The 20239-nt window shown below is 44.1% G+C and overlaps 1 protein-coding gene across 2 annotated transcripts in view; it reads left to right on the top strand.

Moving 5' to 3' along the window:
• cacna2d2a (calcium channel, voltage-dependent, alpha 2/delta subunit 2a) overlaps window positions 1-20239 on the top strand; it is a 278517-nt gene that overhangs the window by 207530 nt on the left and 50748 nt on the right. For both annotated transcript variants that reach the window (XM_084061443.1, XM_084061442.1), the window contains exons 9-10: window positions 14137-14187; window positions 15959-16058. In XM_084061443.1, coding sequence (XP_083917569.1) covers window positions 14137-14187; window positions 15959-16058 — 151 coding nt within the window. The remainder of the gene's footprint in view (window positions 1-14136; window positions 14188-15958; window positions 16059-20239) is intronic.

The following is a 20239-nucleotide window of genomic DNA, read 5'->3' as shown; positions in this document are numbered from 1 at the left end:
AAAAAAAAATAAGGTAAGAAAAAGTGATTAACTGTGTGTTTTATAAATATTTAACCAATGAAAAGTATTAACAAGAGCTTGTGACTAAATAATATCTACACTCTGGATCCATTAGCTCAACACAGGTTATTATTTTTTTGTTCATTTCCTGAAAAGTTACGGTTTTGGACATGCAAGGTTTCCACCCGACAGCCATGACGATTTACTAACGGAGAGTGTTGCAGAGAGGGAAACGGAGCCAGAGAACTTCATGGCCTGTTTGTGGCCTAAACAGACCTTTGAGCTTTTTTCCCCGGGAATGGATGCGTGCCGACTCGGGTTGACCTGGCCGGGGCCTGTCCCTGGCACCCCTCCTGAGGAAATGAGGTTGGCGGGAGGGTGGGGTGGTAGAAGGCGGGCTGTCTCTACAGATGGTCTGCCCCCCCCAACCCCTCTAAACGGCCCTGGGTAAAATTAATGGTCCAGCCAACACACTTAATTGTCTCCAATTGCTCTGACATTAATTATTAACATTTGTCCATTATAATGTCTGTTCACGTTATCAAAGGAAGCCAAGCAGAGGGGGCGCCGGGCGAAGCCAGGCGTGAGGAGGGAGGGGGGGGGGGGCGAAAAGGGCGAGGGGAGAAATAAAGAGAGACAGGGCATGGAGTCCTGTTAGCCAAGCGTTGCAAAGATCCCATTACCTCCCCAGGTTCAGCGCGGCATGCAGCCAGGCTCCACATCACGTATTGATTTCTCTCCCCCCGAAAAAAGTCAATCTGCCTTCTCAGTAAACATTATGCCTGCTGCGGGTCAATCGTGGATATCAAGTCTCTCCCCCACCCCCACCCACCCAAAAGGCCATTCCCTCCTCAAATAATGTGGAGCGGCTGAGCTCCAGCCTGATTTATGCCTCGGTGACAAAAGTGTGGCGCGACTACGTTGCCCCCGTTCGGTCACCTCACAACTTACTCGTACTGGGGCTGTTAGCTGAGTGCCAAGGAAGGTCGGTAAAGTTATCGGGATGGATTGAAGATAGAACACTTAAAGGGCGATGAAAGCCTCGTCTAGGCTGATTGTGTAGTTCGTTTTCCGGCTCAGGCTAAAAAGCACAGACGAGTAAAAACATTGCAGCGCAAGACTGGCCTTGTTATTGATAGTTGGGGAACCAAATGGACCGTTATGGGTCTATAACGATCTATAACCCATAACAGTACAAATGAAACAAATGGACTTTACAGTGTAGATTGGGGTTCCAGAGATTAAAACATTGTAGCATGGGGGTCCATGATCTAATGCATATCAAACTGGGGATCCTTAAAATGAAAAAGGTTGAGAATCATTGCTATAGAGCCACCTGGCATATCTTTTCAAATGGGGGTCCGCGGGCTAATATTGATCTATTTTGGGGCCCTTGACATGAGAAGGTTTGAGAACCACTGATGTAAGCAGCACAGCTGCAGCTAATCAAATTAATAAGAGATGTTTTAGATTTACAGTATTTTGTGCATTGACAATACTCTTGACTACTGTCTATGCTTGCACATCGGCACACCCATGGCTTTGGGCACACCTACATTTAACACACCTGCTATTAATTTAATAAGCTTCAGGTACGTTTCTTACTAGCCTGTGATGTTTTTAATCTGCTGTAGTTTTTAAACCTGAAATGGAAAACAAGCTACAACATCAACGTTGGGTTTCATGCTCCTTTAAAACCCCCCTCAAACAATCAAAGTTGGAACTGTAAGTTTAAGTCAAGTAGTGGTAAACTTTGGTTATATGGAGATATGCAGTGTTTTAAGAGTATGTCAATAAACAACACTCATAAACACAACATCTTTCAAGAACATTTTAAGCATTTATCGGTCAACACATCCAAAGTCGATTATCTTGTGTTCATGAGTATTTCAATATTTTCTTCGATAGGCCTCTCACAGCATGCAAATCTAGATCTACTGTAGATGCTGGCTCTCTCAGCCTTAACGCCAAAATATGGAAATAGTGAAATCTCGGTACTACTAAACATTCCAATAATCAAGGAAAAGAAGGAATGAATAAAAAGGCAGACAACATCTCTTTTTCCTGCAGGCTCCCTGGGCCCCATCCGCCGATATTTTTTTTAATCTTAATTCAATCTTTATTCGGCATCCACACATCCACAGCAGCACTAAGAGAGCAGCGGTCCATAAAATAATAAGCCCATCAGCACAACACACATGCACACCAACGCAAACGTGCACTGGAATACACACTTGTGTGTGTGTGTGTGTGTGTGTGTGTGTGTGTGTGTGTGTGTATATGTTTTCTCTTAAATATACAGTTCACAGCATTGTATGGATATCCTTGCTTCTGCATTATGCACACATATACCGTATCAGCGTTCGCATCCGTTCACACATAGAATACGCCCACGTCTACCATACAGTAGGCATACTGTACCTCAGTGCATATCGATGCTGCAGGGGTGGAAACCTCATATGTCCAAAAGTGTTACTTTTCAGGATTCAAAAATAGTCAAAAATAGCAGATCTGCAAACTCAAAATGTGTCGCAATTCGACACGTTTTGAGCTTCTAGATCTGCTATTTTTGATACTTTTGTGCGACGTGTAGTATGATCAAGTACGGCACTAATTTACGAAAAAACATGTACTATGGAGATTAGAGGTTTCTGCCCGACAGTGACAATGTGATATGTAGTTTAGCCAGTGAGCATGGTTCCCTGCACAGTCAAATCCTCACTGTCAATTGAACTGCACTCACTCTCAGGATCCTATATTTTGGGCCAGGGGGATCGGGGGGTGAGAGGTGTGTCCAAAACAACAGGGACGGTTGAATGTGGTTAAATTAACACTATTAGCAAGAAGGTTACTGTGAACACACAGAATAGAACACACTGAAACGTGCATATCGCTGCCGGGCAGAAAGCTTGTATCTCTAAATTTCACCTTATAGTTTTTTCGCCATTTAATGTCCTACTTTGTTATACAAGAGTGTCAAACATTTTTTTCACAATTTCTGAACATTTCCGTTACGTTCCTTTTTTTTTTTTTTTTGCCAATTTATTCCTCCCCGCACACATTTGTGTGTTGTCACTGCTGTTGTATCTTACTGACTCTTACTGACGCCAGCATGGATGGATTATAGACTGGTCCAAAGGGGCCAGTGCCCAGGGAGCCTTGGGCCACGAGGCTCAATGACAATTTATTAAAATGTATATATAGGTTTACGCTCAAATATGTACTGTCAAATTCAATATTTTACAAAAATGTTCAGAAATGGTAGATGTGCCCAGCTTGCAGAGGGGCACACACAAAGTGACGCGCTGTGAGCTTGTAGATCTGCTATTTTTGAATAGCCAACATATAAACAAACTACTTTTGCTGGGTACACCCCTGGAACCCCCCCCCCCCCCCCCCCCCAAGGACCCCTGGTGTTGAATGGGGTTTGTTGAGAATCACTGAGTTATACCACAGTAAAACCATCCTCAGCCAAGTATATCTGAAATGTATACATTTTGTTGCAGATCATTCCTCCGATTCAAATGTAGCACGTATCACGACAACACTGTGGAATGGGGTCCAGCATGCATAAACGCAATCTCCTGAGAGTGTTGTTGGCCCCCCGGCACAGTTAATGTATTGATTTTAGAGCGCCGCTCCCTCCGTGATAAAAAAAACTATTTCATGAATTCCAATGAGACTCTTTTACCAGACTGCTGCCAAGAGCCCCCCTCCACTCACCGAAGGTAAAAAAAAAAGCTTGTGTCATTTTGTTCATACAATGTATCTCTTTTATAATGATTGGAGGCATATAGGGAATTTTATTGCTTTAATCTGCTCTCATTTAGTGTCATATTCATACCCCCCCCTTCCCCATAACTGGATAGAGTACCTACCTGCTCCCTTGAACACATAAATCAATGTTTATCATGACAGAGAATGCTGTCTATACCTATTTTTCATGGTCTGGATACAATTGCATTATACGACAATAATAAAAACTGAGTCCCCACGCCTTTGGGGTATTTTCTTTTATCACCGCACATTTGCACGTATGTGAAATTAGTCATGTGTCGTTACTCTTTGCCCATCCTAACTATTAGGAGCATTGGGCACTTCTAACACAGCGCCCCAGGGTTTTAAACAAGTGTAAACAGAAAATAGGAGAGGGGACCCCTGGCGGACTCCGGTCAACTAAGTCAGTGGTTCTCAAAGTGGTCCGGGAACCACCGGGGGTCCTGGGGGGGGGGGGGTTTTGAAGCCGTTATGTCGGCAAATTCAAATCCACTATCTTGGAACTTCCGGTTCCGAAAACCAACCGGAAACGAATGCTATCAATCAATAGCGTGGTGGGGGGGAAAGAGTGACACCTGCTAGGCCATTGATGAGAACTGCAGGTATTTCGGCACTTCCTTATTGGCTTCATTTTAAAAACCGGATGCTTGCCGCATATACGGTACACATAATGTAGGCCAGCGGTTCGCAAACATTTTCATGTCAAGGGTCCCAAATTAAAATGTATTTGGCTGCGGACCCACATCTGAAAATATATAATAGGGCATAAGTGGTTAATGGTAAAATGGACACAACTGCAGGAAAAAGGGCAAACGGACAGTGTTGGGAGCGGAGCGCATTACACTAATGCTGGATGATCTATTGTCACGACTCCTGTTCAGAGGGACTCTGCCCTGGAGTATAGTGGGTAAATATCATAATAATGATGATAGCATGGAGCAGACACTGTCTGTGTTCAACACTGGCTGTTTTTTTTTTTACTTATACTCATGTGAGAAGTACAAGGCCTGCATTCAAACTGAGTAAAAGTACAAATAAAATAAAATGTACTTACAGTACCAAAGTAAACGTACAAAAAAATCAGCTCACAACACGTCACAAGCTTGTAAACTGGCTATTTTGGAATAGCGAAAGTATAAAATGTAGGTTTTTGTACTACAGGAATAATCAAAATCTTCAAAGTAGATTGTAACTAAAGCTGTCTAATTGTATTGGAATAAAAAGTACAATATTTGCCTCTGAGATGTAGTGGATTAGAAGTATCGGAACATTTAAATACTCAATTATAGTAAAAGTGCCTAAAAATACACAATGCAGTACTTGATTAAATTGACGTAGTTACTTTTGATTTTATTTTATTTATTTGAAAAAGCAATAACCTTTATAGAGGCTCACTCAACTGTGTCTCAACCTTGTCAGGAAGCTGTTTAAGTCTAACTTCAGAAATCCCCCCCCCCCCCACTTCAGGAAGGAGATCTCTCTACAAGTTTTATATTGTAATCAGGAAAACAACTCAGTGTTTTTAATGGCACATGTCTTTTCAAACCGGTGATCATGCTGAAAGCTGAATAAACATAAGCATTTACACAAGGTACTGGTTAATACAAAGTCAAGGATCTAGGACTTGATTTCCATTCTGGCTCTCAACATGAAACATGACAAATACACTCAAGAAATGAACCCATTTTGATAACAATAGACAACACAAATGTCCACCACTGGTATCGTGTACCAGGCTGATGGCGTGGCGGTGCAGGGGGGAGGGAAGGAGAGGTGGAGCGATGGGTGGGCGACCGACCGGGGCTCAGTTCAGCTCCAGCCCAGACCCATCTGCTCGTCACCTGGCCTTGGCACGCGGGAGACTGGGTAATGACAGGGAAAAAATGGCATCAACGGGCAGACAGACGCTGAGAGGTAATTACTGACTGGAATCCATGCAGAAACAACACATCTGGATTCTCTGGATCCATGAGTCAAAACAACGGAGGATGATATGGCGATACCATAAGCCTCCATCCATGAGCTTTTTTTTTTCTGTCAGAACTGTGGAAGCATATACATCAGCCTTGGAGATTGAAATCGTTCCTCTCTATCCCCACACCCCGGGTTCCTAGAGCTCTTTATACAAGGGCAGGGAGAAATACAATTCTGCTTTTAGCAATAGAGTGAGTGAGAGAAAGAGAGAGACAATCTGTGTGAAGATCAGCCATGACAGCACTATACTGTACTGTAGTTTCAGTGCTGACTGACTGACTGACTGACTGACTGATTTCACTCTGTTTTTTCTCCAGTCCATCACTGTGCACACATCCCTCTTAATATAAAGCCACTTAAGACGTATTTTAAAATAGCTGCTGCCATGCATTGGGAGCTTTTAGATCGTCTGTTTTCGAAACATTATGAAACATGGTGAAAATGTGATGGAAAAAAAGAAAATGTAGAAAAATGGTGAAAATGTCATTCTGCCTCTGTCACATAGTGCCATGTGCCATGAGTATTTAGAAAAACCTTGAAAATGTGTGATGTTTGAAAAATCTTATTTGAGGTTAAGACCCCATTGCTGCCAATCAATTCTGCCTCGTTTGCAGTTGGAGATAAAACGGTCGGTCGCTCGATGTTAATATCTTCCCCGCATGATACAAAGAGGTTCTAGCCGAGGCGTCTTGCTTTGCGTTCCACACAAGTTTGCAAATGAAGATGACCCCATAATGGCTCGGTAATGGCAGTCTGCATTGCCGTGTGATTAACATTTACTCTCAACTTGGGAGTCCTATTAAAGTACCTATTCTGCACTGTGAGGAATAGACTGTCCAGTCAAGTTAATGAAAACCTCCAGCTAGACTCCAGGCGTTGACCAAACGGTCAGACTGGGTCCCTGCCGTCCAACGGGGCCCCCGAGGGACCCTAGACGGAGGGTGCCACAACTTTGACTGAGTTCTCGTCCTGCATCAATGCCTACTTTCACAAACCCATTAAATTTCAGAAAAGTCATGCCAATATGCTACACTGCTACCAGACCTGATTTCATATGCCACACAGTTATGGAGAGCGGTGGAAGTTCTACCTTTGATGTAGCATTCTTTATTATCTAACTATATAAATGGCGAGCAACTTCCGCGCCCTCGGTGGTGACACCCCACAGCTCTGTGATCGACTAAACACAACACCGTCAGACCACATGTCGCCAACACTGTCGCCACGGCGGGCGGCCTGAATTTACGTTTCGCGTAGGGCACCTGCCATGCCTCACTACACCGTTCCCACCTCGCAACATAATTAATTCTACTCACCAAATGTCGGACACAACGGAAGTGGAAGCAGCTTCGTACCGTTTACCGTGCGCACGACCTCATCACCACAACAGCAGGCAGCCGCTGCGGGGTTTTTTTCCTTTTTTTCCAAACTTTTTTTTTGGTCACCATTTTCTCCAGGCACCATTTCTGGTGTAACGTCGGGTGTTTCTTTTCACCAGCCAATCACCTTTCACGTTGCCACGTCCGTTGCCACGTCGCGCTGACGTACGCTAAACAAGCGCTGCCGTGCGCACAATGCAAACGAGCCCAAAGGCGCGCAAAAATAAGCCGACCATTGCTTAGACACAAAGTCAGACCTGGCAACGCAGCCTAGGCCAATCATGTGTGAGAGATCTACAAGCTATGGGGCAGAGACGCCACCGTATCTTAGCAACAACTACAGCGCTCACTCTCATTGGTCCTGTCACGCTAAGAGCAGTCTCCAGACAATGGCATCGCAGACAGCTTGCTGTTACTGCTGTAGCCATCACAGGCAGTTGCAGCACGACGGACAGGGCGCTGTGATAGCTGCCATGTCGCTAACGCTAATCTGGTTGTCATGCCTGCAGCGGCTGTGCAATCACTTTGTCAACAATGCACGTTCGTGTGGTGAATGTCTATATTGCTGCTCAGTTCGTCCATTGTACATGGTGTATGTTTGTGTGTGTCTTCTGGAGAACTATGTAGCTCCACAACTACAGTAACTAACGTAATGGCAGGACCGCCACGTGCAACGCATGTTAGGCTGCATTATGGTCATGTAGTAATTTCAGATAATTTCGCTCCGATTACAGCAGTGTTTATCAACCCTTTCACGCCGCCCCCCCCCCCCCCCCCCCCCCCCCCACAAATACACGTACTTCATCTGGGACCCCCCCATTCTGTTTGACTCCGTTCCACAAGTAAATATTGTGAAAATAGCCGATCTACAAGCTCGAAACGCCTCACGTTGACGTTCAGAGGCTTTGTAAGCTTGGAGATCGGCTATTTTCTACATGATTGCCTCTTTCTTACATTCTTTGCCAATGTGGCCCATGTTTTCATAGCATAGTTTATTGACTACTTCTGTTGCAGAAATGGCCATTTCCTTTACTTTCGGTTTTTTATTGTCTCCGCCAGGCCGAAAGGCATGGCGCAAGACTATGTTTCACCCCCTGTCCGTCCGTCTGTGATAGCTAATCTCTCACATCGTTGACTTGATCGCAGCAAAATAACAGCCCGATGTGGAGAGTCAGTGAGAGCTGGATAAACGACGTAAAATGTGTCAAAAGGAGTCTGTACGGCTGTCGATAAATGAACACATGACGTCAGTGGGAGAGTAGATATTGTGTCTTTTGGACAAACAGCAGCGTGGTGCTGATGTTTGTTGTGTCAAGCAGCTTAATGTCAGAGTGTTTGTGTTGGAGCGCCTCAGTGCGGCTGCAGAGTTCATGTGCAACCTCTTCCACAGAGACACAGAGACACTAGAAACTCTGCTGGGGAAAAAAAACACTGCTGGGCATTGACTTTCCTATGGACATTGATCTACACACTGCAGGTATATCTGCTACACACACAACATCAAACTACACACTGCAGGTATGATGCAGCGTTTGCATTACAGCCAGCATGCCAGCGTAGTTCCCATATGGTTTCAAGGTGGGCTAAACCATATGGACCCCATGTCAGCAATGTCAGCGGCATCCACTTCAGTCCCAACTGCGATGCCCATGCAGGCTATAAGTAGCTTCTACCTGGCCCTTAGGTGGGCCCCAACTAGCCATGTTTATGTGGGACCAAGGCGGGTCCTAACTGCGTTTGCCCATGCAGGCTTTAACTGGGTTCTACCTGGGCCCTAGGTGTACCCTAACCAACCACAGTGCAGTGCCCATCGCTCCAATTGTTGTGATGTCAGGGCTCTCAATACTGCACATTGGTGGAGGAGGAGGGGCCGCAGGGCGACCGCACACATCGCTGAACCAATGGTAGCCCACGGATGTTTCCTCTGTGGATGTACAATCTGCCCCTCTATGCCACATATCATCCGCACTACAGGGTCTTCACTGACCGAGCCACGGCCCCACTCACCCTCATGACGCTACGCCACTTAAACGTGCGGCAGCATGCGCTGGGTTGCCAGGTTTGCACAGCCTGCGCCAGAAACAAGCAACCACCTTCATGAAAAAAAAAAAAACACCGAAATGGTCCGCAATGTTCCAGGGGTGTCCCCGCGCGTCCCAACACTCCACAGGGGGTCAGTGGACCATCAGGGGGTCCCCGGACCCCCTGAAACATAACAAATATTATTTCTTCAAATTTTTTCCTTTTTCAAAAAAACATTTCCACAGTTTCACTCCGGCGATTTGGGTCCCCCAATATACACACGGCCACGCTGGGCCCCGTGCGCGGCTGGGGTTGAGGGGGGCGTAGCCCCCCGAAACTCTAGTTGGAAATAATTGGATTCTGCCTCCCACCCCACCCTGCCCTCTCAAACATACACTTTGCCCGCGCGCTCACTGCGGACATGCACAGTTAATCGACCTTTTGCAAAGCGGCGTTGGGTACTGTGGCTGGGTTCTCTCTCTCTCTCTCTCCGGGGTTTTCAGGCGGCTTTTAGATGAGTAGGACCCAAATTCAGATTCAGCGCAGACGGTTCCAAGCTCTGATGAAGTTGAAATTGCTATTTCCTAAACTGGATTTTGTAGTGTCTGTTGTTTCCTAAGTCTGTTTTGAACGTGCTCTGTTCCCTTAATTGTTCCTTATCTGTCTTTGACATGCTCTATTCCAGTGATTCTCAACCCATGTGGGCCGTGATGGTATTGCAGTTTATCGATTTAGTTGTGATAAATAGGAAGTATATTGGTCCAAGCTGAAACAAAGAAATTACTGACATATTTAATAATGTTACACTTTTTTATACTACAACATTTTTTTAAATAGCAGAAATAGCTGATCTACAAGCACCACAAAGTGATGCGTTGTAAGCCTGGCGATCTGCTGTTTCTGAGATTTTTAGTACGATTTTTGAAAATGTATGAGAATGTTTCAACATAGAAACGATTATGCAAAAAGAATTGCGATTATCTCAAATCATTGTGATTAGATGATTACGTAGTAGTGATTACGAATTTGAAGCTCACATGGAAGAACGAAATTGCTGTACCTGCAGTTCCCATTAGTGGCCCAGCAGATGACACTATTTCACCTCCTGCGGGCTGCAGAAGCGATTACACTCCATTAAAGTGAACGAGGTTTTGGCCAGAATTTACACTTGATTTTATTACCTTAGTAAACATTTTCATAAATACTTTTTTTCAATCGCTAGTTTAAAGTATTTTTTTCAATTATCAGGATATGCGTTTAGTAAATTATGGTCCCATTAATTAAAAAATCTGTGATAAAGTAGGGTATGCTTCTACTGGTTCTACCAAGTGAAGACCCGCCCTCGCCCAATAGCAGTCGTTTCCGGTTTCTTTTTGGGACTGGAAGTTCCAAGATGGCGGATGTGAATTCACAGAAAAAGTGGCTTCAAAACAGGGCTATAGGAACCAATGGGTCATGTGACGGTTCCCTTCGTCCATATTTTTTACAGTCTATGGCCTAGACACACAGCTAAGGCAGCTGTGTCGCAGGACAGCACAGCGCCACATAGGGGTCAGGGGTCACGCTGCAGGTTGGAGTGGCGCCTGCCAAACAGAGGAAGCACAGAGAGACATTTGGGACCCTCCCTCTACCTCCATATCGCTTTGGCTGAGCTTAAGAAAAAGCTCTGGCCTGGAGGCAGCTGGCTTCTCTCCACGCTCAGCGGAACCCGCTGATAATCAGCAGAGAGAGACCCTCGATGATTGCTCTGCCGCCTGCCTTAAGACTGCTCAATCTGCAAAGTAACTACTAGCCAACACTGTCGAATAATTGCAGTGGAGTAATCAGTCCAATTTTTGCTTCTGAGATGTAGGCCTATTGGAGTAGAAGTATACCACAATATAAAAAATACTGTTATAATATAATACTGTTACACGCATTATAAAAAATTCGACTTGAGTAAAAGCACAAATATATTGCCATCGAGATATACATACGGAATGAAAGTATAATTACGATAATTTGTCAAGCCCTTTTGAAAATAGAAGATCTACAAGATCATGGTTTGGCTATTTTCAAACAGCCAAAGTATAACACAGGGCTTAAAGGAGTAGTTCCCTCAAAAAATGACTTAATTTCTATCAATTAGTCACCCCATGAAGCCTTGAATTCATGATTTTCTTTAGTTTTTGTCGCATTACCAATATTGTCGCAGCCAATAATTTGATGACCGGGTGTATTTCCGGTAGGAGACACAAAGAGTCAACTTTGAGTCTCCTACTTACATTAGCATCTTTCCACCGGTTATCAAATGATTGGCTCAGGAATGTGACAAAAAACAAATCAGTGAATTCAAGGCTTCATGGGTGTGCAATTGATAGAAAATAACTAATGTTTTGGGTGAACTACTCCTTTAAGTGGTGAAAATTGTTTTATAATAATAATCTAATTATGCAAAGTAACTTGTCACTAAAGCTGTCCAATAATTGTGGTAAAAGTAAAATATTTGCCTGAGGTCTAGTGGAGTAGAAGTCCTCAAGTAAAGTAAAAGTCCCTCAAAATGTACTTAAGTACAGTTGAGTAAATGTACTTAGTTACTTTCCACCAACTGCTAACCGCTCGCCTGTTCCGCTCCTAAGAATGTCAAACTATTCATATTAAGGACACCCCTCCCTCCCCCTGCCCCCGTTGCACTATAGAGAGGCCTGTAATCCCCATCAATCTCCTCTCTCTCTCTTTGAATTGGGCGTAAATGTGAATTTAATTGCTGCTGGGAAGGACTGAGGGGGATTTTTTTCCATTTTGCCCCTATACAGTATGTCATCCTCTATCAACCCTGGGCAGACTGCGTGGCAGTGCCTCTCATAGGGAACAAGTAGTCAAGCCTCCCCTCCCTTCATTGTGTGCCACCTCTGCCTGGCGGGCCCACACAGCCATGGCATTCCGCACACACACACACACACACACACACACACACACACACACATACACATGTGCACACACGTAGTTGATATCACTACAATTTGGCAATTTTACCATTGCAATTTTTCAACATTTATAACCCTATAAGCCTCATTTATGGTTGCCTTTTCTCTACGTTTTCTCTACAAAAGGCCTGCAACGAGCAGACGGAGAGACGAGAAGAAGGCGTGGGCAGACGGGGGGAGGGGGGGGGGGGGGGGGGGGGCGGTCGTCCGTCGCATTAAGCCAGAGTTATGCTTAGTTGTGTTCCGGCGTTGCGCACCGACAATAGCCGATCTACAAGCGCTAATGCGTCGCGCTGTCAGCTTGTAGATGTAACCATTGAAATCAACATTTTTTCCTGTGACGACCATGCCATTGTCCTTACAATGTCAATACTTCTCAAACTCTACCATGTTTGTGGGGACATTTTGGCCCTCAAGCATACTGTAGTAATCCACATACGTTACTTGGGCTTGTGTTGTTTTTTTCTTGACCACAACGTAAAATGTTACTTGGTATCCTGTGGTTCAGTACAGATTGGTATGTTTTTTTTAGTATATTGTTTAGACTGATGCTAGGTTCTGTGTTCCGAGTGTACTGAGGCACTACCGTCTCTCCATTTGATGTATGTGTTTACCTTGCTTATCGTAAGTCGCTCTGGTTAAGCGTGTCTGTAAAGTGTAAAGTGTACACACACACACTACTCACCAGTAGCGTTAATGGTCTTAAGCATCTCGTTTTCCCTGCCTGACATTACATTCCTGGCCAGAGTACAATGCTTTTGATGCAGTCCGTCCCACTGATGACTCATTAGAGAGGAGGAGCATCAGCTCTGGCTCTGCACAAGCACACAGGTCAGGTCAGCTCCGCTCAGCGCTGCTATAGCTGACATGTTTACATATAGCACAGGCTGACTAAATATAGCGTCGCTGACGGGCAGAAACCTTGTGTCTCCATATTTCAGCTTTTATTTTTGTTGCTGTCGGGCAGAAACCTCTCCATATTTTAACTTGTTGTGTTTTTTCGTACCCCTATATCAGGGGTCTTCAATGTTTGTCAGGCCAAGAACCCCTTAGCCAAGAGACACATAAACATACAGTATAAAATTGCGTTCCAGATTAAACTTTTTCATAGATTTCATAGATGGGCTTGTTTGACTGCACTATCATCAGTGTTGCATACGTTTTCTTTGCTTGTTTATTTACACATTATCTTTTCATTAATATGTTGGATTCATGCTAAAGTGTATTTTCAGACATTTAACCACTTAAACCCTCCACACTTAGTAAACTTGACCTTTGGCTCTGTACTTGGTCTGCTCTTTTTCCCCTCCACATAAAACCTCTTTGCAGAAAATAGACACTCTACAAGCTCGCTTGTGAGCTTAATAGATCAGCTATTTTCACTATTTTAGAAAGATAAAGTGAAAGTGGGTTTTGTAGATATTGAACCAGTGACAAGTACTAACAAGACCTTGTGACTAAATACTAATAGCATCGGATCCATTGGAACACAGGTCCTTTTTTTCCACCATTTCCTGATTTTGAAGTAACTCTAGTGTACAAGGTTTCCAGCCGGCGGCGACCGTATCATACACGAGACTCCTTGAATCGAGCACAGCTCAGCTCATTAAGCCATCACTGGGGGTTTAAGCCCATCGGCAGGCCATGACGACAGGAACATCCTATTATATTGGACATTTTGGTCAGACATTATTTATTTAGATGAGCAGGTCCAGCAAGGCAATTAGTTTGGCTTGGTTCTTTATTTACAGATAACAAGGGGTATTGTATTGTTGTTCGGCAGAGAGGAGGAGGAGGAGGTCTGTCCCCAGCCCGTCTGAATTACACAGCACAACTTATCAAACTCTTCTAAGCTCATAAGCCATTTCAGAATTCTGTAGCTTTGGTGGGCTCAGCAGCCTTGGTTAGCACCATATTACCATGGCTCGGCTTATTGTAAACTTTTTGGATTCATTCTCCTCGACAAAGATGATGATCGGGAACAAACGATGAACTCTTTTGTCTTTTCTTTTGAACAGGTACATCCAAGGAGCTTCATCCCCGAAGGACATGGTCATCATTGTGGATGTGTGAGTACCCCCCCCCCCCCCCCCCCACTCTCTCTCTTTTTTGATTTGATGGATTTAATTGCTTGCAACCAACATAGATAGAAGGTTAAAAAGACAATCGAGGTTTAAAAGTCATAGACTTATTTCCACTGTGGTCCCCTTACACAAGAGAAGACACACATTGACACTCCTTTCCCCCTTGCCCCCCCGCCCCTCTTCTTCTTCCCTTTTTTTTCTATGGAAATAACGATATGATGGGAACTATGCACAAAAACGAATAACGAATTTCACCCACTTTTTTACTTCTGTAAACCTGTGATGTAACAATAAAGCTGATTCTGATTCTGATACATAAATATCACTGAATACAAACATCTCCAAAGGACATGGTCACCATCGTGGATGTGTGAGTATCTCTCTCTCTCTCTCTCTCTCTCCCCCCCTTTCTCCCCCCCCCCCCCCCTCCTCATCTCTCCCCCCCCCCCCCCCCCCCTCATCTCTCTTACTCTCTCTCTCCCTCTCTCTCTTTCTCTCTCTCTACCCCTCTCTCTCCCTCCCTCTGTGCTCATCTCTGTCCCTGTCCTCCGCTCCGTCTCCTCTGGTTAGAATGGTTCCTTTCCTTCCCATCAAAGGGCACCAGTGCCACCTGTTGGTTTGAGAGAAATCTGATTAGAAGGCAAATCTCTCAGCCCCACAACCTTGCATTTGCGTTAATCTCTCCCAGTCAGTCAGCCAGCTGCTATTGTCTACAACATACAATACACACATCGCTCTGTGTGAATACCTAGATTGACTGCAACTGGGTCAACAGATTAAAGGGTTGTCGTGTGTTTTGGGCACGTATGCCACCTCCCCCAACCTGTTACAAAGCAGCTTTAGCTGCCTCATTAAACCACGTTCAACTTGACATCCCTATTTTATAGGCGAAATGTTCCAAAAATAGCTAAAATAGATTTAGCTATTTGTCATGTGACGAAGAGTACAGCAGGGCGAAAAGGGGCATGGAACCCTTGGCTGATTTTATAGTTTCAGGCAAGACAACTCACAAATGGATTAAAATATTTGAAGGAACTAGATAATGATATAATCTACAAAAGCTACTATCCAAGTTGAGCTGGCTTCAACTTCAGCTACAAAGCTAGAGTTGTTTAACCATTTGGGTGGGCCACATTTGATCAATCAATCAATATCCGGCTTCGATCAATGTAACTAACGAAGTATACTTTAAGTTAATTTTTCAATATTTCATGTTATGTTATCAATAACAATCTTGAATGATTTGGGGCCCCATTTGCAATGTCATCAGAGCACTACTGTGTGAGTTTTTCCAGAAATCAGAATCGGAATCATCTTTATTGTCACGGTAGAGTTTTACTAGCCTGGTAAAGCCCCTCCCTCCGGAAAATCTCATATCCATCCTGAAATAAATGACAAATAAGATTTCCGGAGGGAGGGTTTACCAGGCTACAGTTTTACAGGTGTGAAGAAGTGGGTGATTTCTTTTTTGTGCAAGCTCCATTTTGTTATTTTCAGGAAAAAGAGAGGGGCCCGGGAGAGCAAGGAGAAAAGAAAAAAAACAGAGAAACATATCGAGGACAGGCAAAAAGCAAAGCTATCTAAATATATACACATAGTATGGTACAGTGTGTACATGAGGTTAGCCATGAGGTGCATGATGTTAGACACCCATGTGGTAGAACTTCGGTAGGTCCACATACAGTAGCAGCACACAGCGGTTGCTCAGTGGTGGTGTTGATGATGATGATGGTGATGATGATGATGTGTCCTGCAGGAGTGGGAGTGTCAGTGGGCTCACCTTGAAGCTGATGAAGACCTCAGTGATGGAGATGTTAGACACGCTGTCAGACGATGACTACGTCAACGTGGCCAGGGTGAGTCGGTCGGGATGGCCGTCACTATTGGCCACATTCACACAGCGGTTTTGATCTTTTGTAATACTTGTACTGAATCACTTAATATAAGAACTGTGTTAGCGCTGTCGCCTCACAGCTAGAAGGTCCTGGGTTCGATTCCCGCAGGGGACGCTGTGGGCGCTGGGGGCGTGTTCTCTCCTCCGCGTCATCAGTGCCCACACCCTAGGTGGGGTTGGCGAAAGGGCCTTTCTGTGTGGAGTTTGCATGTTCTCCCCGTGTCTCCTAGGGTAGGTACCCTCACAAAAAACATGCAGTAATCCTGGTCACTATACTGCCTCCCCCTGGCCAGCCGGGGCGCCTGATGGAGGGGAAGGGAACTGGTTGGAATAACGTGTTCCTTCCACGCGCTATGTCCTACCAGGGAAACTCTCCCCTGTCAGGTGATAAGAAGGTCAGTTGGCTCTCATGCATTGAAGGAGGCATGAGCTCGGCCCTGGCCTCCCTAGGTTGGCAGAGGGAAGGTAGTGCCCAGGATTACAGCTTAGGCATTGGCACTGGGTGAAAATATAGGGGTTACAAAATCGTGGGATAAAAAAAAAAATATATATATATATATATATATATATATATATATATATATATATATATATATATATATATATATATATATATATATATATATATATATATATATATATATATATATATATAAGAACTGTGTGATGCAGGGAAAAGTACTCATTTATTTTTATTTAATATATAACGAGGTAGAAAATTACATGCCTGTAAACAAATCACAGACTGTATCAAATAAAGCTGACCACTTAACTAAGTGGTCTGTGAGGACCGTTGCACACAATGGCCGTGTGCAAGTTCTGATCAATCGGTCAACCCTCAGACAGAATGACAGACAGAGGTTTTTTAAATTAGTAGGAAATATATAGCCTGAAATCCAGACTGATTCGCTACGTTCGGTGGATTTGTTTTTCTCACTTAACCCATTTAGATTTGAGGCCGATTCTAAAAACGTCTTCTAAAACCTGACCTAGGTTTTCTGAAAAACGTCAAATATTTATTAAAAAATTACAACAAATGTATGTTGCTATATACTGTACATAGCAACCCCCAAAGGGGTTCCCGTCCTGAAAGGTATAGTTACAAATTCCCACCAAAAACGGGTTAAGTGAAGTGAGAAGGAAAATCCACCGAACGTAGCGAATCAGTCTAGATTCCAGGCTAGGATATATATATATATATAAAAAAAACAAAAAAAAACAACTAACATATATGGCCCCGGCACACGCGCGCGCACGCACACACATGCGCGCGCGCACACGCGCTCATGCTTTCAATGTCCTCGCCCCGAAGCCCCGCGCCTAAAAACGAGCGCTCCGTTTTCAATTTCCCTGGTTCTCCAATTTCCTTGTGACATATATGTAATATATATACAAAACGGTAGGATTTTAATGATAATCCTAATATATTATATTAGGATTATCATTAAAATCCTAGCGTTTTGCCAATTATTCGGGGGCCCACTTGCCCCGACCCACATGTTTGGAATCACTGTCACAAACGATACAGAGCCACCTCCCTGACAGAATGCCTGGACTCTTTTTTTCTTTTTGGAACACAATGCTTATACTAAGTGATTTTCAAAATGTCAATGAGATTTTTGAATGCAAAAATGTCTTTAAAACCCAGGGAGGTGTGGTGTTTTGACGTGAGATTTCAGTACTCCATTGTCCACCATGTCGTTGCCTCAGCCTGTTTCCCCGTTTCAGTAGTGTGTGTGTGTCTGTGTGTGTGTCTGTGTGTGCGTGCACGTGCGTGCGTCCGCTGTTGATTACCAAGCTTTCTATTAGGAGTAATGATTAGGAGAATGTCGCATTATTCCGCTGTGTATAGGATCGAGAAATACACACACACACACACCCACACACACCCACACACACCCACACACACAGACCAGAGTTGCGTGGTAACCCTGTGTGGAGACTTCCTTCAGTAATCCCCCCATAATCCATTGCGCTTAGTCAGTGTGTGCCTTTAAATCCCGGCTCTAAGAGCAAGAAATGAGCGTGCTAATCTAACGCAACTGATTTTCACCCCTACAGTATACAGTATAGAAAGTAAGTGCAGAAACCTTGTATCTCCATGTTTCAAATTTGTATGTCCTGCTTCATCATACAAGAGTGTTGTACAAAATTTGTGAAAATCGCCGATCTACAAACTCCTAGATTGGCTATTTCCACTATTTTAAATGTTTTAAAAATTATAATAAAAATGGAACGGTTTTGGACATACAAGGTTTCCACCCGACAGCAACAATATAGAAATAAGGGCTTACAGTAAGAGGGAAATAAGGACAGAAAACATTCCTGTATGCATAAACATGTGCAAAATATGTACTCTATTTGAACTGCTGTACTATTTTTTGCGTGCATGTGTAACATTAGCCTCTTAAACCCTATATACTTTGTTGACCGGGGTCCCCCAGGAGTCAATACTAGGCCCTTACTTTCCCAACAACAAATCTATTTGCTGAAAATAGCCAATCTACAAGCTCACAATGTGTCACATTCCACAGGTTTGTGAGCTTGTAGATCGGCTATTCTTTTGCTGAATATTCACCCCAGAATAGGGATGCTAGGATTCAAGTCGTTAGTTTGCTTGAAGGCCTTGAAGGTCTGCTTCTTGCTAAAAAGGGAAGTGGGGCCTTTGCCTAGGAATCAGATCACCTGGCTCCCGGGCGCAACTATTTTTCTAACAGCAAATAATAAAGTGTTCAAATTGAGGCGATTTACGAAACATAACTCGGTTTCGTTTCATCCACGATCCTTTTCCATTGCAGGAAGGTACATTGAGGTGAAAATGTGAAAGTATTAATAATAAATAGTCTAAAATAAAAAACGTATTGTACCGGTATGTGCATTTGAGGTGACGGAGCACCTTCTATATTTTCCGGAGTGAGCACAAATGAAGCCCTGGTTATAATTAATACTTACTGTAGTTGCACGCCAGTGCTACACAGGCGGCAAGCATTCACTCTTGGAATCGAAGCCAATACGGAAGTCCTGAAAAAACTGATTACCCTACTCCGGCTGCAAAATAATGTATATTCCATTGTAGTCAATGGTGACTTGACACAACTTCCCACTTGGTTATATTACCTTAGTAAACCTTTCATAAAGAATTTATGTTTTCAATCGCTAGTTTCAAGTCTTCTTTCCCACAGCATATGGGTCCCATTAGTTTGAAAATGTGTGATAAAGCGGGATATGTCTTTGGGGCTTGTGATTGGGTTCTACTGGTGAAGACCCACCCTCGCAAGACCCAAAATCTGGCAACACTGCTTATGAATATATTTGTACAGTTGAATTAACCCTGGGGATGTAGACCCAAGCCTCCTTTTGTGTATATGACAACACTTGGAGGCTGCGTTTGACATTAGTTTATTCTGCCAAACATCCATATTGATCTGACTTTGAATAGTTCAGCCCGCGCGAATGTGCTCTCCTACCAATTTGAATATAAAGCAACACAAAACCCCCATGAGAAATGTCAGCTTTTCACACACACGCACGCACGCACGCACGCACGCACGCACGCGCGCACACACACACACACACACACACACGTGCGCACACACGCACACACACGCACGCCTACACACACGCACAAACACAAACGTTTTACATCATTCCGTCCTGAAAATGTCAACTGATTTTGAAGTTGACCTTCAAGAAGAAACGATGTTTGAACGCTAGGTGTTACAGACATGGCTTCTAATCATCCATTCCCAACGCCAACGCATACTGGAGGCAACGCACACACCTGCGCGCACACACACACACACACACACACACACACACACACACACACACACACACACACACACACACACACACACACACACACACACACACACACACACACACACACTAATGCTGTGTATGAGATGAGACAGATGATATTACCTTGGCCGGGGTTTCTGTTCAATGGTTTCCATTGGCATTTTCAGGTTGCACCTGTTCTTTGTGGGGAAGGTTGTAATTAGCTGTGTTTACTGCCAGCCGTGGAGGCACGGGGCAGCAACATCTGCACACATCCAAGAGACCGTCCTGCTTCAATGCACCGCACATACATACATTACATACACTGACTGAGAGAGGGGGGGGGTGAGGGTGAGGGAGACA

This window comes from Gymnoscopelus microlampas (genome assembly GCF_963454915.1).
Source record: "Gymnoscopelus microlampas genome assembly, chromosome: 7".
Classification (NCBI taxonomy): Eukaryota; Metazoa; Chordata; class Actinopteri; order Myctophiformes; family Myctophidae; genus Gymnoscopelus; species Gymnoscopelus microlampas.
The sequence above is the reverse complement of the archived record's forward strand: the minus strand, read 5'-3'. Positions and strand labels throughout refer to the sequence as shown.